Below are 20,843 nucleotides of genomic sequence, written 5' to 3' on the forward strand. Positions count from 1 at the left end.
TTTAAAGCAATAATAGTTCTCATTATTTTGGGAATACTTGTTTACATGTTTTTAACACATAAAAAGGTTTGATCTTATAGTGATCAGTTGCATTAAGTCCCACCCTCACTTTTAGCTTCTGATTAACAAAGACAAACTATTTTTCTCACGTAACACAGTTCCAGAAACAACCAGCGTCCTGGAATGCCCCCAGGAGTCTAAGGTTAGTGTTGGGGAAGTACAGAGATTTTCACCTTGAGGTGTTTCCCTCATTTTAGATCATTTGATGCAAATGAACAAATATTTTTATATTTTATATTAACATATGATAAGTAAGTAATTTTTATTTTAGATAGAGGTCAATGCAAGAGGAAAAATCTGGTCATCCACAGGGTGAAAGAAAAGTCTTTACCATCATTTAAAAGTTCCTAATGGTTTTTTAAAGAGAACACTAATATATTTTTACCACTTTGTTCATAGTTCCTGTCCATATAATTTCGCATGTATTGTACATGATAATTTTTCTGCCAGAATCTTTGTACCTTTGTATGTCCAAGGCCTAGACGTTTCAGGGACAAAATGAATGCCTGTTGAATGAATGAGTGAATAAATGAATGAATGAAGTTGTCTTGCGGGAAAACTGCAGCGTAGTTACATTCTCCCAGAGGATTAAAAAGGAATGAGTAGCATGTGATACAACGAATGTCCTAAATTTAAAAAATGCATATTGCACATCCCGTGGGGCTGGCCCTATGCTAAATGCTTTACACAAATTAGGACACAGCAACATCCTAACAATCCTATTATTACTATCCCCGTTCTCTAGACAGAGAACCGGAAGCCCAGAGAAGTCACGGAAGCAGCCCGAGGTCCCACAGGTAAAGAAGGGGTGAAGCATGTTTTGAATACTTGTCTGAGCTCCAGAGTCAGCTGCTGACCTCTGTACTCTACCATCTACCCCCATGGCGGTTCCCTAACTGCTCCGACACAGGTGAGCACCTGGCCGTCTCCCGGTCCAGAGAAGGGGAAGTGTGCGAGAGCATCCTGCCAAAGCAGAGGGCGCTGCCCTGGCCTGGGGTGCTTGGGGGCACTGTTTCTTCACACGCCTCTCTCACTGGGCCACCGGTTCACCATGCTGCCTGGTGTCCATCTTTCCATGTTCCCGCACACACAGCGAAGCGGATTCTTCTTCAGCTGCGCACCTTTTCTTCCCCAACGTAATTAATGAAGCTCATCAGAACCCCAGGAAGCAAGCCCGGGGCACCAGCCACTCTCACTGACATGTTACTGGGGGTCAGGGGCTGCCGACCTGCCACAGGGTGTGTGTCCCCACGGCTGCTCACATACGCTCTGCATGCCCAAGACGCATGCATGCCCGAGGGCCACGTCCTTCTCCGAGCAGCAGCCACATGTCACACCAGGCCCACAGGCCACACTGCAGGCGAATCCTAACAACCAGGGCACAAAACCTGCTGGGTGCGGCTTGTGCAGAGGACAGGGCTCAGTGCCACTGTGCAGGGGCCCCCTTGCTACGCAGAGGGCAATGGGGGGCACTAACCTGTTCTGTCCAGTTTAGGGCCACCTAGCTCTTAAAAGGTGACATAAAGAGTCAGCTGCTCTGAAGCAGCCTCCGGTCCTGCCAATTGCCTTTCCGACCCCAGGGCAGGTTTTTGTCATCCTTGCCCTAGACCTGCCCGCCCAACCCATGTGACCGGGGAGCCCTGGAATCATGACGGGTCCAAGTACTCCGTACCACAAGTGGGACAGACCCACCAGGTTTCAAAGACCTGGTATGAAAAAAGAAGGTAAACACATCTCATTAATAATTTTCATATTGATTACCTGTTGACATAATGTTTTAATATACTGGGTTAAAGAGAAATATATTGAAATTTATTTCACCTGTTTCTTTTTGTCTTTTGTAATGTGGCCAAGGGAAATCTTAAAGTTCCACGGTTTGCTGTACATGTCTATTGGATGGTGCTGCTCTAGTGCTGGGGACAGCTGATCCTGCCCGTGCCCTGGAGGGAGGCAAAGGCCAGGCCATTTCTGCGCGCTGCTCTGCCACATGAACGAGAATCCTGCTGGCAGGCAATACTGAGAGGAGCAGTGTGAACCCTGCAGGCTGCTCGACAGCCAGCCGTGGGCCTTCAGTCCCCTTCAGACGGCAGCTTCATGCTGCAGCATCTGACTGGCCACAGCCCCAAGTAGCACATGGAACTCAGATTCTTAATGCCCTGCATTGAGAGGCTTTTAGTGCCCGAGCAGGTGCACCTCTACCTATGGCCGTGCAGTCTGTGCCTAGCACGACAGTGTCCAGCAGAGGGTGCAAGGGGGGCTGCCGGCATCCCTGGGGCTCCTGTGGGGCAGCTGCCTCCATCCACCTGCTCAGAGGAGGGGCCTTTCCCCTAATTCTCACGAAGGCACCAGGAAGACTAGCGGCTGCCTGAGGAAGCCCATCCTCTACACCCAGAAATGACTTTTCCTCTCCCATCCCTGATCAACTTCAGCTTAGCACTGAAAGTGCCCCTGGCCTAACAAGCCGATGAAACCATCCTTTGTATGAACAGGCTAGAGTCCAGGACAGGAAAGAAGCCCAAACAAACTCCCAAACATCTCAGATGCAAAAGCAATTAGTGAATGCAGCTATGTTTATAAAACCGCTTCCAGGAAATCATAATATGAATAAATGGGAGTTATCAGTTTGGATACTACTTGGGGTCAATATTTACTGCTTAGTACGTAAACCTAGTGTAGGTACCCCTCATGACCTCACGTGTCACGTTAACTACTCACAATGATGTCTTGGAAATCTAACGAGGTGAAAGCATTTTGATTCTTTATGCACTGGGTCAGATGCAAACCATTTGGTGTCGTAGAGAAGACCAATTCTGCAGAAACCTGCTTGGGAACCAGAAGATAATAGACTCTCTTTGTAAAGGAAGACAGCTTGCCCCGCACCCCTCCCCCCACCCCCAGCCTCCCAAAGAGCTCTGTGACCTCTAGGAACGCCAGACTTGTTATGAATGGTTAACGGATGATGACATAATTCGCTTTGAAGCGTGGAATCCTGTTCCTCTCCCACACCTGCATAATGACCATCCTTAGAGAGTGTTCTCTCCAATAACAGATAAGGTGTCACCACAAAGCCAAAGGAAGATGTACACTGTTACTCCTCTAACTGATGAAAACAACCATTTTTATAATGATACAAATTTATTGAAAAATAAACACTTGTAAAAAAAAAAACAACCCTCAACTATAAAACCCAGGAATACCTAGCTACCTGTGGCTCAATTTAACACAGACTTTAAAAGAATTCCTATGGATTTGCCTCATACTTTGTGAGGAGCGGGGAACAAGTGCCTTCACGAAAGGGAAATACAAATCGGAAGAATCAGATAAATAAAAACAGGTGATTGAATTGCTTTTAAACAGAAATAAGATTTGAGGTTTGGATTTATGTATGACAAGTCCATCATCTTTTGAAAACTATTACACCACCCTACCATTTACCCTAATGATCATAAATGTCTTCTTCATGTCCCTTTTATCTTGTCATATATTCAATCATCAAGTTTTGTCATTTCTTTTTTCTAAATGCCATTGTACCCATTTCCCCTTTAAATTTGAAACGCTCCGTCCAGATAAAGACTCTTACTGTCTCACAGTAGAATGTAGAATGTCCCTAACCGTTCTCTCAAACTTCCCCTCACGGGTCTCACCACAAACCCTTCCCCCCTCCAGCTTGGCCACCGTCTACCTGGTCCACTCCAGGAACAGTCTTTTGGGTGCACGAATACGCCTTTCCACCCGCCCCCCCATCCATGTAACTCCCACTCATGCTCGGTCTACCTCAAAGCTCCCCGCCCCCAGGAGGCTGCCCTTGTCTCCTCCAGGCTGGACCCACGCTCGCCTTCCCTCTGCCCACAGTCCCCACGTACAACTTGGCAAGGCGGCACTTCACCACTCGCTGCTCTGTCCCGACTTAACGCGCACACCTGGGCACCGCCCCGATCAGACTGCACGATGCTAGGCACTGTAGAGCAGGGGGCCCAACCCGCAGCCCAACACTACATCGTTAATTTACTTAAAGCCTTTTTCTTTGCTTGTCAGTTTTCATTAGTGTTTGTGTATTTAATGTGTGGCCCGAGACAATTCTTCTTCCAGTGTGGCCCAGAGATGCCAAAAGGTTGGACACCCCTGCTGTAGAGGGTATTATTTTGGTACCTATTTTTAGTCCATCATATCTAGAATTTTAGGAGTGAATATACATGGGGAGGATATGCTTGGTCAAGTTTCACAATTTCTATTCTATTCTTGGGACATTCTCTTAGGCTGGTAGGCTCCTGTCACGCAAACATAAGGCCAGACCTGCTCTCGAGAAGCACTGGTGAATGTAAACTGTAATTAAAAAGTAAAAAATAATAAGTTCAAAAAACTTATGCCATCCTAAGAAAGAGAACCCACTAAACGCAGAGGAACCCCAACGTCCCTCTTACCTGAAACAGCACAAGACTCAGTCCTCACGGAGTTTACAGTCACACGGGCGGTAACTGCCTCGGGTGAGCGCACGCAAACACTGAGCAGCGACATACACACGGTTGCTTTAATTCCAGTTTCAGCTGCCCGGGTAGTGTTTCTCTATTAGAAAGTGGCAGTGGCGGTGGGCTGCTTGGTAACATGCGTATTCTGCCACGGCCGGCTTGCTCAGCCAGTGAGAGCGTTATCCCAGTACATCAAAGTCTGTGGGTTTGATCCCCGGTCAGGGCACTTTCAAGCAGCAACCAATGAATGAGTAAATAAGTGCAACAACAAGTTGATGTTTCTCTTTCTCTCTTTCTAAAAAAAAAAATCAATAGAAAAATAAATATGTATTCCCAGGCCTTGTCCCAGACCTACTGATTCTGAGACGTGGGCAGAGGAATCTGACTATTGCCTCTTAAACAATTTCCCCAGGTGATTCTCATATCCACGAGTTTCAGAAACACCATCTGATGGGCGTGAGCTCTCTGTATAAACAGGAATATTCTTATCCCACAAAACCTTTAAAGAGGATTCTCACAGGGGGCTAATTGAAACCCCTTTCTTCCCCAAGACTATTTTAACATGAATTCCTTTCCTAGAACTCTTCTTTTTCTGCGGTTCACTCATAGCCTCAGAATTCTAAGACCTGGACAGGATTTACAAAATGCGCCAGCGTGTGTACGGAAGGGACTGTTATGCCCGTTACCGGGAGCGGTTCATTTGTTATCTGCATTTTTGTGGCAGCTCTGCCCCCTGCTCTGCCCTCCGCTGGGTGGCCCCGGGTTCAGGCAGGGATGACTGTTCTGTCAATATTTTACCTTGTATCTGAGTTGCCAGAGACTGTTGGCGTAGGCAGGGCCACGGAACCTAAACTGTTTTCACAGTCCTTGAAGTAAGTCAATATTTTCCAGATTCTAAAGTCTTCTCAGGGCTTATAATGACAAGACCTTATTCTAAAACAGTGTGCCGATCACGCGGGCGCGGCCGTCCCTCCGAGCACACGTGTTCAACATATGTAAGTGTTATGTTAAGAGAGCACTTTAGGCTTTATGAAACCAGCTCCAATAAAACCCAGAATGTTAGATGCGATCTTGTGAACCTTGCTGTCAAATATAAGTTCAATATTGGGTGACGTCTGATATTCAGATAGATGCTGAGAGGCATGAAAGGAGCTTTGGTGGCCTGAACACCCACCTTTACCTTGGCTTTCTGCAACGCCCCGGTACAATGACAATAAAAGAATGAAAATGATATGGATATTCAAGAACAACGAGATGGAAATAGTAATTGAGGGGTGTCAACCGAATTTTGGGATTGAACACCAGGTGGCCGAGGGGCAAAGGACTTGGGGGCTTGGAGAAAGCTAAATGGAATCCTGCAGTGGGGAAGCTAAAAATAAAGCAAGAAGGTTCCAGCTGAAGAATGCTGCTAAGCCTCAGGGACCAGAAGCCCCTCAGGATGCCAGGGTGGGGGTGAGGGTACACACAAAAGAAAAATCGGTAAAGTCCCATTTAATTAAGAAGTGGGCCAGACATACTCCCCCAGACTGGAAGAAGGAAGGTGTATGGCTCTCTGGGGGGATTAAGCCAGAAGACTCTGGAATCCTGGATCCCAGCCCTCGCTAAGGGTAGGATGAGGAACCATACAAAAACGGGGAGATTAAGTGAAAGTGTCCATTGTATTTATTAAGACACCCTTCACCCACACCACCATGTACCAACTCCTCTCCTCTGCCCAGCCCCAGAAAGCCAGCCTCCAGGTGTATAGCTCTTAGTAATCAGGGTGAAGGAGTCTCTTCTGTCTGGCCTTTGGGGAAGAAATCTGCAGGCGTCGACCCAGTGAAGTGGTGGGGTTCTAGCCCAATCGTCCCAGAGCAAAGCTCCACATGTCACAAGCCTTCTGTAACGCCACAAGGCAACTATTTGGCTTTACTGTGCTTCACTGTTAAATAAAGCACACAGACATTTGAGAAAAGCTTCTAATGTGAAAAAAGAAAAATAAAATGAGCATATGAAAGAGGTTCTTTGGAGAAACAGATAATGGGGGCAGGGGGAGAGACAAGTAAACTTAACTTAAAAACATTCATAGTACCAGACATAGTGAATAGAAGTACACCACCCTGAATTTCAGGGATAGAGAGAAGATCTAAAAATGCTCTCAGACTGAAAAACAAAACCCAAAAAACAAAACGGTTACATCCATAGGGTGGGGGATCCAAATGTCACTGGATATTATAAAAGCCAGAGAGGACCATGAAGAAATGCCTTTAAAAGTCTGATCAAATATATTTTCTTAACTGTAATTCTGTATCTGACAAACTATCCATCAAATGTGAGGATGAAGACATTCTCAAAAATAGTTTCCATAAAAATATTCTCCCATGCACCCTTTCAAAAGAAGCTCTGAGGGGGGGTGCTCCGCCAGCCTGAGGGACCCAGTATAGAAAGTGGAGGAGGGACCAAGAGGACATAATGCAACACACAAGGGCCGTGAAACATTCCCGGCATGATGGTCAAGGGCATCTGCGTGACTTCGGTTAATCAGCAGAGCAACAAGATTATAGGATGGAAGACTGGAGCAAGAGGGTGGAAGCCTTCAGGAGAGACGTTGAAGGAAGGGCACGGGGCAGAGAGAGAGAAGGGGAGGCAGAAAAAAGAAAAGAAAATATAAGAAAAACAGATAATTTGATGTTTGATCCCACTGAAAGTTTTACAGTGAGAAAAGTTTGAGGATAGATTGAAGGTAGGTGTAGAGACAACACCAATTAAAAAAATAGGCAGTTATTAATTACAGAAAAAACAAAAAGCCATACGAGAAAGGAAGTACAATCCTAGTATACTGAACAGCTTAACTGTGAGGCGCGGTGCAAGAATCAGTCATGTGAACAGGGGACCCTTTATAATCGTAATTTGCAACATATGAGTATCCAGTTACATTACGAGAATGGGGAAGAGGGAAGGGAGATTCTCTGTGTGGAGGGACTGTGTTTGTGAGGAGGTAACACAAGTGAGCTGAATCCTCATCTTCTATAGAATCAAATAATTGAAATATTGAGAAATAGCAGTTTACAGAAATAAGTAAAAGAAAACGACATAATGAATTGAAGCGGCCCCTTTGGGAAGTAGAAATGAAGAACGAAGAGGTCGAAGCTGTTGTTTTTCATTATAAGCCTCGCGGCATTATTTGACTTTCTGAAGTATGTCATCTATTATTTGGAGAAAATAAAAAAAATATATTTTAAGGAAACTAAATTCAAAGGGACTCCAAGTTTTTAAAGTTAAGGAAAATGTATCTTCAAAGAGGTTTCTAGGATGGCTGCTAATATTGGAGCTTTGTTCTTTCTGTGGAGATCCTATGGCTAAAAAGCTTCTAACAATACACCGCACATGGTACCCAGCAAATTTTAGTAAAAGAAAATGAAACGGGAAAACACCCTAGAAAACATGAGGATGTATGTACTCTTTCTAATATACGCAGCCACACACAGCAAATGGCATGTCAAGTATTAATGAAGTAACACAGTGCCCTACTTCTCTAGTGCTACAATTGCAACTGCTAAAAATTCCCATCACACTTTGGAAATTATTCACTCTCCACGACTCCATGTGCAGGTTGTTCCCGGGCTCTGGGAGCCCCTGCAACCTTCCCTGGCCACTGATTTGCTCCATCGTGTTTCTGTTCTCCAGACACCACGTCTGCAGTTTGCCTTTCCCGCATTGTCATTCCACGGGTTCAAGATAACCACCTCCTGTCAAAGGATTCCTTTTAGACTTGCCTTTCCAGTTCTTCTGTTTGATCTCACAAGCAGCTCTGTGTTACTTGTGCTAATGCTCTCTCCACCGGAGCTGAGAATCCACTGCAAACACTTTTGTTCTGAACTTTGATAATCGTCATGTTTAAAACCTCCTTATGTTTAAGACGTGGTGTCAGGTACTACGCAAAGAACAGTAAAAACAGAGAGTACGCGTACGAGATAGAGGTAGAGATTTCATCACAGAAACATGTATTTTAAAAATTAGAGAGCAACCCAGAAAGTCCAATACAAAATGAACAGAAGTTCCAGAAAGTAAAAAACGAGACAAGGGGAAAGAGACACGACCAAAGAAATAATATAAGAACAGGACACGGAGAGGATCTGAAAGTCTGTAAAGGTGAAAGTTTCACTGGTACTCATTGTCACTCTATTACCTGATGTTTATAGGAATCGAGCAGATGATAAGGAATAAGAAGAAGAGGTGGAGAAAGAAAGGAAGATTCAAAACTAATACTGTATGTGAGTAAATGGGAATGGTACCACCTCAATCCAACTGGCAAATTGGAAAAATTAAGATTTTTCTCTTAAAGATTTAGCATAGTATAAACTTTTTTAAAATAGGGGCTTTGCCTTGCCTTATCTTTCCTGATGGTGGAATTAACAGACATAACAAGTTTTATAGTTTACCAAGTTTTCTAACACACAGGTATGATAGAAAACTTAGTAAACTATAGAGAGGAAAACAATAATTACTCATAATTTATCAACCAGAAATACCATTCTTGACATTTTAGTTATCGGTCTTTTCTATAGGCATCAAAGACACACCCTGGAGTGTAACGTGCAGGCGCTTGTGCGATCCGCACTCTCCACTCACCCAGGAGCGTTTCCACGGGACTCATCTCCAGGGGCCATGACCTTCGTGCTCACGGCTTTTCCAAAGTGCTTCCTCTGGTTCCAGTTCCTCACTGTTACAAGCAACACCACGTGCATAATCTTTGTACATAAACCTTTGCTCAATTCTCTCATAAGGAACACCAGACAAATTCTGAGAAGTAACATTTCTTGATAAGACATTCAAAATTTTGAAATAAGTTCCTTTTGGGTCCTTTCTAGTTTTGGTTCCCTGTTTTTTAAAAATATCCAGGATCTCAGTGAATTTCTATTCATTTCTAAGAGAAATGGCATTTTCTGCAAATGGCCCAAGTAAGTGAACATCTGTATGAAATAGTTATCTTGAAATCAGTGTTCCAGGGTTATTACTTTTGGTGTTTAAATCAGTCATTAAAACTAAGTGTTAATCACAGTCCTTGCGGCCACATAAGAATGAAGTGAGTTTTCACTAGCGAGAGCGAAACACAAACTTGAATGACACCTACGTATAATTACATTCTATGTCTTCTTGTAATGCGTGCACATACTCGTGCAATGCACGCACATACGGTGCGAAGGACCGTTCTGCGAGCTATGTAAATACTCTCCAGGATCAGACAAAAGCACGAAATAAATGGTATGTGTGCAGAAAGATATTCACCTGTTTATGTATGTATTTTGAAGCTTGTTTCAAACAGTGGTGAGTTAATATTTCATTAAAAAGCATGCCTTTGGTTGATGGTTCTTTATGAGGTTACGAAGTGATTATTCTAATGAGGCCTCACTCAAAAAGGAAGGCCTGTGCACCCTGAAAGGACCTCATGAGACGGAAGAAACAGAGGATGAACCAGCAGATTTAGGCCAGAAAATCATCACTTTCATTTCTTCACCTGACTGAGCTCTTTCAAAACATGACCTCTGCAGCTCAGGGTTTCAGTTTCACATAGCTAGGCAAGCATCAGGAGCGGAAATGAGTACCTTTAAAATCCATGTTCCAGCAAAGACAAGAGCCTCATCCCAAGTTAGCAAATTTCAGAAGACACTCAGCGAGTGAGGGAGCAGAGTGAGGACGGGCTCCCATTGCACCCGCACGTCTGCAGAGCCTGTGAGCTGGAATCAATCATCTTTGGTTGGGTTTGGGGGAAATATTTTACTGTGGCTGGCGTGAAAACAGCCCACGTAGAAGCACAATTTGTATTAAGGTTAACAAGAGACCATTCTGACAGCTGGCGATCTCATAAACTTAGGACCCGTGTGGGATACAACAAACATCCCTGCTTCAGAACTGAATGTGGAAGTGTATACAATGTTGAATTTCTCCAATGGTATACATTTGTGTAATGAAACCAAGATAAAAAAGAAGCCCACATTTCAACAATGTTTTTCTACCAGTGACCAGGTGCAGTTGACATAAACCGAGCTACATTTTTATTTCTCCAGACAGAATTTCTTCAGAGCTGGCCGGCATGTGCAGACAAGAAACCACTGTGAGGTTCTGGGGTTGGAAGGCTGTGAAGAAGAGCTCAGGCCTGTCTCTGCAGGCCAGCACCCTCCAGCTCTTGGAGCCTCCATCAAGTTTACGGAGATTGGGCGGCTATGGGGGGAGGGGCACACCAGGAGAGAGAAGATGCAAACAACTACCTACTGACGCAAGATCTGCCTGCATTACTTCTGAAGCATCCAACTGTGGACACATATCCAAGCACTAGTTGTAACCTGTTTGCACACGAGGGCCCCTAAAGCAAAAACTTTTCTGCAAAATCCAACGGCATTGCAAATGTCGGCACCCTGAGAGGATTAGGCACAAACTAGCAATCGCCAGTACAGCGATGGTTCATGAATTCACGCCTGTGTGGAGAAGGTCAGTAGAACAATGCATTTCCCCACTCCCCTCTCCTTCAAGGTAGAGAAAGTGTTACATTGCAGGAGCTTTGGCTGCTTGCCACAGTGGTCAGGGTGAGGCGAATGAGTGCTTCTTGGCGAGGATTCACTCCCCGACTGGCTGCCACTCATTTTTACCATGGATCGCTGAGATCCCCACTATCTAAACCAGGATGTAGTGATGTGGGAAAGAGGAGGCTTTATTTTGATACAGCTCTAAGGTACAGTCACCATCAAATTTTCCTGAATCAGAGCTGAACAAACTGCAGAGGTTTGACTGTACTCCCAAGCCACGAGGTTGAAACAGCTTCTAATTGCCTTAGGTCAGCAACAAAGGTTTAAGCGTTGAGTAGTCCTACAAAAATCTGTCCTCCAGTTCATTTTGAAAATACAGAAAATTCTCCCACATTTGAACATCAAGAGCCTAGATTTCCAAGCTTCATAATTCTGCAAGCTAGGTTACCCATAGCCTTATCAAACTGCCGGAGAGATCCCGAAAGGCTCTGGCCTTCCCACTAGCCCGCGTCTAGGACTGAATGACCCAGGAGATAAGAGCAGCAGGCCTGGCCCTGTGACCTCTACCGCGCAGCCTCCCTGCGAGTGGGAACGTCACGTAATTTTTCATTTCTTATCTACTGCCGGGAACAGGACAAGTTTGATTTCCAGACATTCTAATACAGGGAAGGCAATCATGCCCACCTTTTCCATCTCTTAGAAAAAAAGGAGGAAATAAACCCCCCAGACCTGGCAACTACATGACAACGCGTAGGAAGGATTTCCACAGGTAATTAATTACACCCTGCTAGTGCTAACGCATCACACCTCGTCAGTCTGAAATGCACCACCAGCACGGCTCCAAGTGGGTGTCGCTCTCACACTTACCTGACCGTGGGGCGGCAGCGTGGCGTAGGCCAGCGGCTGGCTCATCACTCCTTTCTGCTTCATGAGAAGCATGCGTTTCTGGTCCTCACTCAGGTGTGCCCGAGGAGCCTGGAGCTGCGGCGGCTGCTGTGGCGGCTGCTGCGGCGGGGGCTGCTGCTGGATGTACGGCAGCAGGGGGTTTTTGTTGGGATTGGCCATGGGTGGTGTCATCCTCTGACTCAAGTCCGCATTGAAGTGGGTCAGAGGCTTGGTGTTGCCGTAAGAGAGAATGTTGTGCTGTTTGCTTAAGGAGTTTGTACCCAAGTTATTTGGCTGCTGATTGATCATGTTCATGTGATTCTGCGGGAGGTAGTTATTCATTGTCGTCTTCTGCAGGTTGTTTGCCATTGGAGGCACTACTGGGTTTTGGTTGTTAAAGGCTTGGGAGTACATCATGGGGCTATTTGGTTTCTCTGCGGTGAAAGCCGCGCCGTAGGGACTGGATGGAGGCCCTAACGGGGACCAGCTGGCAGTCTGGTTGGAGTGCTGCTGCTGCTGCTGCTGCTGCTGCTGCTGCTTCTGCATGAGCTTGGCCCGCTGTTGCTGCTGCGCCGCCATCTGTTTGAGCTGCTCCGCTGGAGACAGGTCGGAGCTGGGCACGGCCCCGGGGCCCGACCCCGAGCCAGCCACTGGCACCGCTGCTGCACTGAGGAGATAGCCACTTCCAGGCCGAGGCGGAGCTTGGCCGGGAGTGTGGGCTGGGTTTGGAGTTGGCGGGGACTGGACCGCACAGTTTGCTGGTGAGCCTGCGGGGTTGGGAGCCACGGGAGTGCTGGCAACAGAAGGTAAACTAGTGGCCGTGGACACGGCAGAAAAGGGAGGACCAGAAGAAGAAGGCCTTGTCTGGGGAGAGCCCATGGAGACGTGCGTGAAAGGAGAGTGAGAGGGGTCGCTCTTCACGCTCACACTCTCCTGGGAGAGGGGCGTCTCCGTGGCTGGCTGCGAGAATTCTGGCTCCTTCTTCTCTTCAAAGTCTTCATTGAACAGGTCCTGTATGTCGTCTTCAGGAACTGTGTTGGCCAGTTCATCTATTAATTCTTGCCACTCCTGATCATTCAGGTTAATGTCTGAGAACAGCTTGTTCTGATTTGAAAGAGATGTTTCTGATGTGTCTATGCAAGTAGGGTCGTCCAGAGGTTCCTGTTTGAGGCCTTTGCTCTGCAAGGTGGCGAAGCTGTCTTCCAGGTCACTGCAACCGTTAACGGGCTGAAGTTTAATCTCTGGGAGTCTGCCATTCTTACTTAGGTCCTCTAGAAGCCCAGGAGTGTGAGTCCCGCTATTCTGCAAGGGCAGAGAAGGCTTCAGGTCAAGTTGGTGAAGAGGAGAAGCTGAAGGCAGTGGCATGTTGTTGGGCAAACTGTTGATGGCTTCCATCCCCGTGGGAATGTCCTTCCGTATTCGCTTGCTGGTGGGTGAGAAACTCCCATCGCAAGCCCCATTCTGCTGGTCTCCATTAAGTGGTGATCGGGCTCCTTCCAACTTCCTTTTCACAGTCTCCTGGAGCTGGAAAAGAGATAACAGAGAGAATGCCTAAATCTCCAGCTCATTTACGTTCCAAAATGCATTGCTGTCAACTAACTTTTAAGTGGTTGATAACACCTAGTAAAGAGGTTATAATTCTAATTTCAAAATTGGCCAGGCTTCAATTCAAATTCTGTGGGGAAAGGTTTTATCCAAAAGCAGAGCTCACAAGGCTAAGAGACAGAAAACAACCTAAAGATTGGAGGGTGGGGAAGAATTACCTATTATTATTTTCAAATGAATGCTAAATGTGAGATTGGACCACAATGTACCATACTTGAGGAAGGTGTTAATACTTAAATTCTTGTCACACCTTCATTGAGAACATTAAGGAATTAAATCAACAATATTTTAAAGAACAATAAAAATACTCTAAGAACAGAAAATCTAACACATTTACTGAATAGCATAGACGTGAAGATTAATGGTTAACATACCCCAAACCTTCCCCTGCGCTCACTTTCACACACTTCCCAGCTCCGTGTAATGCCGCAGCCGCCCTGTTCTAAGGACACGGCTCCCCTGGTTCCCATGAACTCATGCTTCCCTGGACTGCCTCCTTTCCCCCCATCTGCTCTTTCTCAGCCTCCTGTGTACTCTTCTTTCTTTCTCTTAAAGGATGGAATTCTTCACTGTTTGGTCTTAAGCTTTCTTCCCTGCCCGCTCTATGCCCTGACCTAGATGGTGCCCACCATTACAACAGGCTGATGTCTCATAACAATGTACCCAGCCCCTTCTCTGCTGAGCTCCTCTAACTCCAATGCTCTCTCACTGGATGTTTCACAGGCATGTAAAACTCAGCGTGTGTCAACACTGAACTGATTATCTTTCACCATCAAACACGGTCCTCACCAATGTTCCTATCTCAGTACGACGCAGTAGCCCAAATCAGACACCCGAGCATTCTTCTTGAACCGTCTCCCATCGCCAGTCACCCAGCCCTGTGGATTCTGCACCCAAACCATCACTCTCCTACGCCCACTCGCCTCCAACCTCACTGCGACTGTCCCAGGCAAGGATCCCATTACCTCTCACTAGACTGTTGCAACAGTCTCCTAACTGATTTCCGTGTCTTGGCTCCATTCATCCATCCATTTATTCTTTCACCTATTCTTTCATTCATTGTTTTGCTTTCTATCAATCTATTTGTTATACTGCTACATCTTTTAAATATATATCTCTATCTCTATATATCTATGTCTATTTCTACATAGATATAGATTAGATATATGGCCCTTCCTGCTTATAACCCTGTAATGATTTCCATTGTCTTTAGGTTAAAATCCGAACGGAGCCTACTTCAGCTGGCTCTTAGTCATCATTCCAGGCTCATCTTCTTGCTCCTCGGCTTGGCTTTACCTCCCTGACCTCTGCCCAACATGTTCCATCAGTTCTCCCGAGCCTTCCGTTTCTTAAGTGTGCCGGGCTTTTTTCTGCATCCAGGACTCTGGACATGCTTTCTTTTCTCGGAACACACTTCTTCCCCTCCATCTTCCCTTCCCTGGGTTAGTAGCTGCTCACCTTTCAGGTTGTGCCTTACATTTCACTTACTCTGGGCAATCTCCTCTTAGATCCCTTCCCCACGCTCTCCTTTGAATCACCTCTACTGGGTTGGATGTGCTGGAAAAACTTTTTCCAAGCAATCTCTTCTTTCCCATCATAGCTTCTACCAGACTTGGGGCAATTGCTTAAGTGTCTATTTAGTGCACTTCAGGAAGGTAGGGACTGCAGCTGACTTGCTTACTGTGTATTGTGGGGTTGCACTTAGTCTTCAACTTCAGAGCAGTGGTTAATAAATAATGGCAAGCTGAATGAATGATGCCATAGTGTAATTCAGAGGGGCTAAAAGAGGTGAGCTGAAATCAGAGCAGGAGGCAACCTCAACTGACCATAAGGAATGCCTGATGTTGAGATTCTACATTCCCAGTAATGGGCTCTCTCAGCCTGAAGTGTGTTGTGTCCACTTAACTGGACTCATTTAAGAAGTCAAGTTTAAGCCCCAGCTGGTGTGGCTCAGTTGCCTGGAGCATTGTCCTATAAACCAAAAGGCCATGGGTTTGATTCCTGGTAGGGGCACATGCCTAGATTGTGGGTTCAGTCCCCAGTTGTGGTGTATACCAGGTGACCGATTGATGTTTCTTTTGCACATCGATGTTTCTCTCCATTTCTCTCTCCTCCCTCCCCTTCTCTCTAAAAATCAATAAAAAATAAACAAAAAAGAAGAAGTCAAGTTAAGAAAAGTCTTGCTAACTATGAATTTATAAACCTAATTCATCTGTCTGCCCCCTTCCTTTCTGCCAGAAAAGGCCAGTGTGGGGGACTTGGGTGAAAGAATTTGGCAGAAACTATGTGCAGGGAAGGCACTGACTGAATGACAAAGGAAGACTAGGTTGGGTCAGCAGGGGCTTCAGTAACTTCACAGAGTTGAGGGGGAAGGCAGAGTGCCAGGGGAGGGGTGGAGAAGCAGGGTTTCCTCTGACCTGCACGTGGCACTCACACGTGAAACTGGCCAGGCTCAAGAGGAGTCCCATGTAAATCAAACCCACCTGGAGATGGTGTGGGGATTCTGACAAGTGCCACTTTATCGTCAAGCAGTCTCTTGGCTTCACCTGGCTCTTAGTCACCTTTCTCATAAGTAGAGAAACCCATGGTAAAAGTAAACAGAAAAGGTCCTTGGGTAAAAATCCAGTCCAGCCCTTGTTCCTAAATCTTATGTTTTAAGTCACGACACCAGACCCTGTCTGCAGACACTTGGTAGAAGCCCCAGAATTAATAAAGACAAAGCTTGGATTGGGACACACGGGAATTTAACTTCAAAGAAGATACTGGTTCAATCCCTCATGTTAGGTACACATTGTTACAAAATTACCTTATTTATTGAACAAACTAGGGACTGTGGTTTTGATCATAGCTATAGCAGAAGCTTGAATGTAGCTCCAACACAGAGCGGCAAGTTCAAGTATCATTGCTTCAAGGCCTAAAGGAAACAAGGCTTGGCACCCTCGGCACCTCCTGAAGCAATGTTAACCTGAAAAAAAACAAGCGCTTGTCTTAAAAATGAACCTGACTTCATTTTACAAAGTTCACCATTCTGTGGGGCCACAGAATGGGTGGGCCGGTTGGGGAAAGTAAAGACAAATGCTGTTTGTTCCTCTGTGAGACAGTGGTGGCCATGACCACGGAGGCAGAGAGATCTGGCTGGGAACCACGGCTCTCCCCTCTCACCAGCAGAGTGGGCCTCGCTGGGGGAGGCAGTAATACAGACACCGGAGCACTGGCCCTGGAGTCAGAGCATCTGGGTTCAAATCCCAGGCCCCCACTTAGGAGTTGAAGCATATAAATGTTGTCTGGTACGTAATAAATGTTGGCCGTGATGCCCACCGTTAGGTAGTAAGTTACACGAAGGCAGGGATTTCTCTGTTTTGTTCACTATCAAGCCCCAGCAGATCACAGCGAACACTCGATTAACAACATGTTCAATGAATGAATACTGGAAAACTTACATAACCTCTCCTAAGCCTTGGTTACTTCATCTGCAGAACGGGTTAGTAACATCTAGCCCACAAAGTTACTCTGAGGCTGAACTTAAACAATAAGGAAACCACACTTAGTTTCATGCCTCGCATCTGGTAAGCACCCTTTAAGCCTTAGCTATTACTGTATTTTGCCATGTATAACGTACACTTTCCCCCCCACATTTCTGAGGGAAAAATAAGGATGCACATCATATATGGGTATAATGGTTTACATACTCGGCTTTAATAATGGGTATACTAATCCTGTGTATCACGTGCACAAAAATGTGGGTGCGCATTATGTAGGGCAAAATATGGTACTATTTTTAAAATTCAGGGATACTAATACTCACAATTGCAACAGAGAGAGATTACTTTCCCGATCTCCACAACACAAAGAGGTAGAATGATAGTATTTCTGTTCGCTAGCCCACAAAACCCTAATGTTTTCCAAGCATCTGGTGAACCTTTTAAAATGTGAACAGCAAAAATCAAATTTGCAATTCAAGCCCAAGTCCAAGTGCTAATGCATTCATGTCCTAGATTATAAAACAGCACTAGATTGTTGAGGTTCACATCAAATAGATTTCCAGCATGTGACCTGAATGGAGCTGCTGAGAATTTCTTTTTCCTTCAGGGCCTCAAGTTCTCTCCTGCTGGCCCCTTTAACCCACATCTTGACATATATTTCATGCATCAGCATTTAGGAATATAAGAGAGACCTCATTAAGGACACTGAAGCTGTGTTATGGTTTTCGTTTTGTTTAGTTGTGTCCAAAATAGCGCAATCTTACATCCCACTGTCTGTCACATCATCTCCTGCTATATGGAAAGGTGGTCTGAGAGTCTTATTCTCTCCTGATGCCCCTCTTGGGAGGTAGAAGGACACTGGGCAGGAAGAGATAGCACCTGTGTGCTCGAGAAGGCTGAGTAACTCCCACGTACTCTGCTCATTGACCATGAGAACAGCTGACCATGTGGGAAATGTCCTTTTGAGTGCCTCGCCCCTCCAGGACTCAGGTCCCAGTCTTCATCCCAAATTGCTTGCCTTAGGAAGTCCCTGGCTTACAAAGGGACTTCCTTACAAAGCAATTCCTTTCTGCCTTACAAAGCTGGAAGTCTGTAAGTATGCGCCCCCCCCAGAAGAATCACAGACACTCGCTACTGAGCATCAGTCTTGCTCTTGGGTTACTATTATTCTAAGTGTTTTCTCCTATTAGGGACCCACGGTGCTAGGAGCTGAAGTACGCTGTTCATCCAACACCAGTGACACCATGGCCACGCTTGTATGTCAGTTACTTGGAGGGAACAACTCCACCTCTGTACTGGCTCCAGCACGAGTCTCTGGTCTACGGTGTGGCTCAATGGCTTGTGTTTCTGTGAAACTGGTGGTGTGTGTGCGTGTGTGTGTGTGCGTGCGTGCACATGCGTGTGTGTGTGTGTGTGTGTGTGTGTGAGAGAGAGAGAGAGAGAGAGAGAGAGAGTGTTGAGAGGGGTGACATGATACCCAGACCAGTAGGAATAAGAAGAGCTACGCCTTTAAAGTTACAGAGCCTTTTCACATGGGACTGTACTTAGTCCTCAGAGCAAACCTTTGGGGTCAGATGGTTCTACAGGATGAAGGGCAGTGTTCCGGAGGAGGTGGGCTGGGGAGGGAGGATGACATCCACAACAAGGAGGGACAGGGCTAAGATGACCTGGCCTCTGCTGACAGTGGGGGGGGGGCGGTGGTGCTCATTCCCATCAGATTCTCAGGGGTCACCTTGGCCAGTATGTCCATGAAGAAGAGATTCTTTTTTCCTTTCGACTTTTAGCAGTGCTAGTAAGTTAAAATGCAAACAAACAAAACACCCCGCCTCCCCCCAACAAAGAAACCCACGCCTCTTATTGCCTCATCCCTGATTTTCATGAAGTTGGGCACCATTATGGGGCTCGGGAATAAAGGTGATGATACTACTACTGATGGGAGACTTTGGGGTAAACCATCAGATTCCTTGTCTTCTGCTCCTGGGGATCCTAAGAGACAGGTCTTCTGTAACCCTGGTCTGACTCGCAGCCCACACTGCACCCTCAGCCAGGACGCAAACACAGGTGTGTCTTCCTCTAGGGCACAGGCCCCAGAGCTCATCAAGATAACACGCCCTCCACCCTCCGATTGAGGCGTCAGCCTTGCTTCCCCCTCCTCCCACCACCCACACCCAATTAAACCTCCAGAACTATCTGTTCTAATCATCAATGAATTTTCATTCTCATTTTCCACCCCCGATGCCACTACTTTAGTTCAGATCAACACTTCTCTTGTGATTTCTGTCGCTGCTCCTGAGCAGTGTCCCTGCTCCAGTCTCCTCTCCCTGCCAACCCATTCTCTGCACGGTGGCCTGATTTTCTCAATGAACGTGAGCCTGGTAAGTTCACTCCTTTGCCTCTCTTCGGGAGCTGTCCAATGTCTCAGCATCAGCTAAGTCAGGCACATCGGCTCTGCACAACCTCAACCTGACCGGCTTACCGCTCCCGTCTCAGCGTTCGCTTCCTCCAACGCCAGTCAACACTAACCTTCAGCTACACTTAATTATTTGCAACTCTCAGCACATACAGTGTTTGTTCTCAGTCTCTCTCTCTGGGCCTTTGCATATGTTATACTCTATCCAAGTTCTTCATGTGACCAGCTCTATTGGTCTCTCACGAGTCGGCTCAGACATTACCTTCCATATAGTGTGTCTCACGACAGCCCTTCCCCGCAACTTCTGGTCTTGGAGACCCTGCACGTGCTCCCAACTCATCCTGAGGCACATTGTACTAAAGCCGCTTTCCTTTTCCTTCATGAGATTGTATGAATGGATGAATGCTGAAAAGACCTTGAATAACCATACTGAGTTTAAGTAATTTATCCCCAAAGCAGGCGCTTGAAAGTGCTGACCTGTACAGTGTTTTAGTGACAACTGAGTAAATGTACAATTCATTTTGGTTATTTTTAAATGCTGGAAATGGCTTGTGGGCTGTCCCCCCTTAATATTTTTGAGGACACCAAGGACTTGGGAAAACTGTGTAGAGAACAAGTAGAGAATGTAAGAAGAGAAGGAGGGAAAGGAAAGCTGAAATTGAAACCCAGAGACTTTATGTGACATTACTAGGGTGATACGCTTTCACATTGAGGTGAACTCAGAATGCTGGCTACTTTCATAGTTGAATTTTACATTTCCATACAAAGGCTTCACGTGGTTTGCACCCACCAAGACACCCGCTCCACCAAAATTGTGAGTGAACTCCTTTCACCAGCTCTTAGAGACACAACTGTCGATATTTCCTAAGACTTGAAGATGAATTGGAATCTCAGTTTGCGGATGCTGTAACTAATTTCTAGGCTCAGAGAGAACATTTTTGTCATCTTTGCCTGCTCTGGTCAAACCAGAAGATGCTTTACTGCATCAGTTTTCATGTGGTTATTCTCTTCTCACCCCACCAGCAGATAAGCAGCACAGGAGCAATGGGGAAATTCGACTTGCTTATTTAACGTTTTTGATGAGTGACCCAGAATATGCATGTGGTAGATATTTTAATTAGGAGAATGTGAATAGTGTGCAAAACACTTTCAGAACTGCCTCCTAAGATTTAAGATCCCTTAGAAAAGATGTTTTGAGTTTCATTTAGAGGTGAATTTTCTAGACCACTGATTGTCTAATCTTAAAGTGGCCTGGCCTGCAGTTAGAACACAGATTTCTTAGTCCCGCTTCCACAGTTTCAGATTCAGTAGCCCAAGGTGGAGCCCAGATTGGGACACAGGTAAAAGGCACAAGTATGTAAAGTAACGTATGAATTTGGTCCAGGATCCCCAGTGTTTAGACATTCTGATCTATACTAATAATTCTGTTGGA

At 45.8% G+C, this 20,843-nt stretch overlaps 1 protein-coding gene across 2 annotated transcripts in view; it reads right to left on the reverse strand.

Annotated features, from left to right (window-relative positions):
- MAML3 (mastermind like transcriptional coactivator 3) overlaps positions 1 to 20,843 on the reverse strand; it is a 363,464-nt gene that overhangs the window by 133,528 nt on the left and 209,093 nt on the right. For both annotated transcript variants that reach the window (XM_045202491.2, XM_024568820.3), the window contains exon 2: positions 11,897 to 13,438. In XM_045202491.2, coding sequence (XP_045058426.2) covers positions 11,897 to 13,438 — 1,542 coding nt within the window. The remainder of the gene's footprint in view (positions 1 to 11,896; positions 13,439 to 20,843) is intronic.

The sequence above is a fragment of the Desmodus rotundus genome, chromosome 9, assembly GCF_022682495.2.
Source record: "Desmodus rotundus isolate HL8 chromosome 9, HLdesRot8A.1, whole genome shotgun sequence".
Lineage (NCBI taxonomy): Eukaryota > Metazoa > Chordata > Mammalia > Chiroptera > Phyllostomidae > Desmodus > Desmodus rotundus.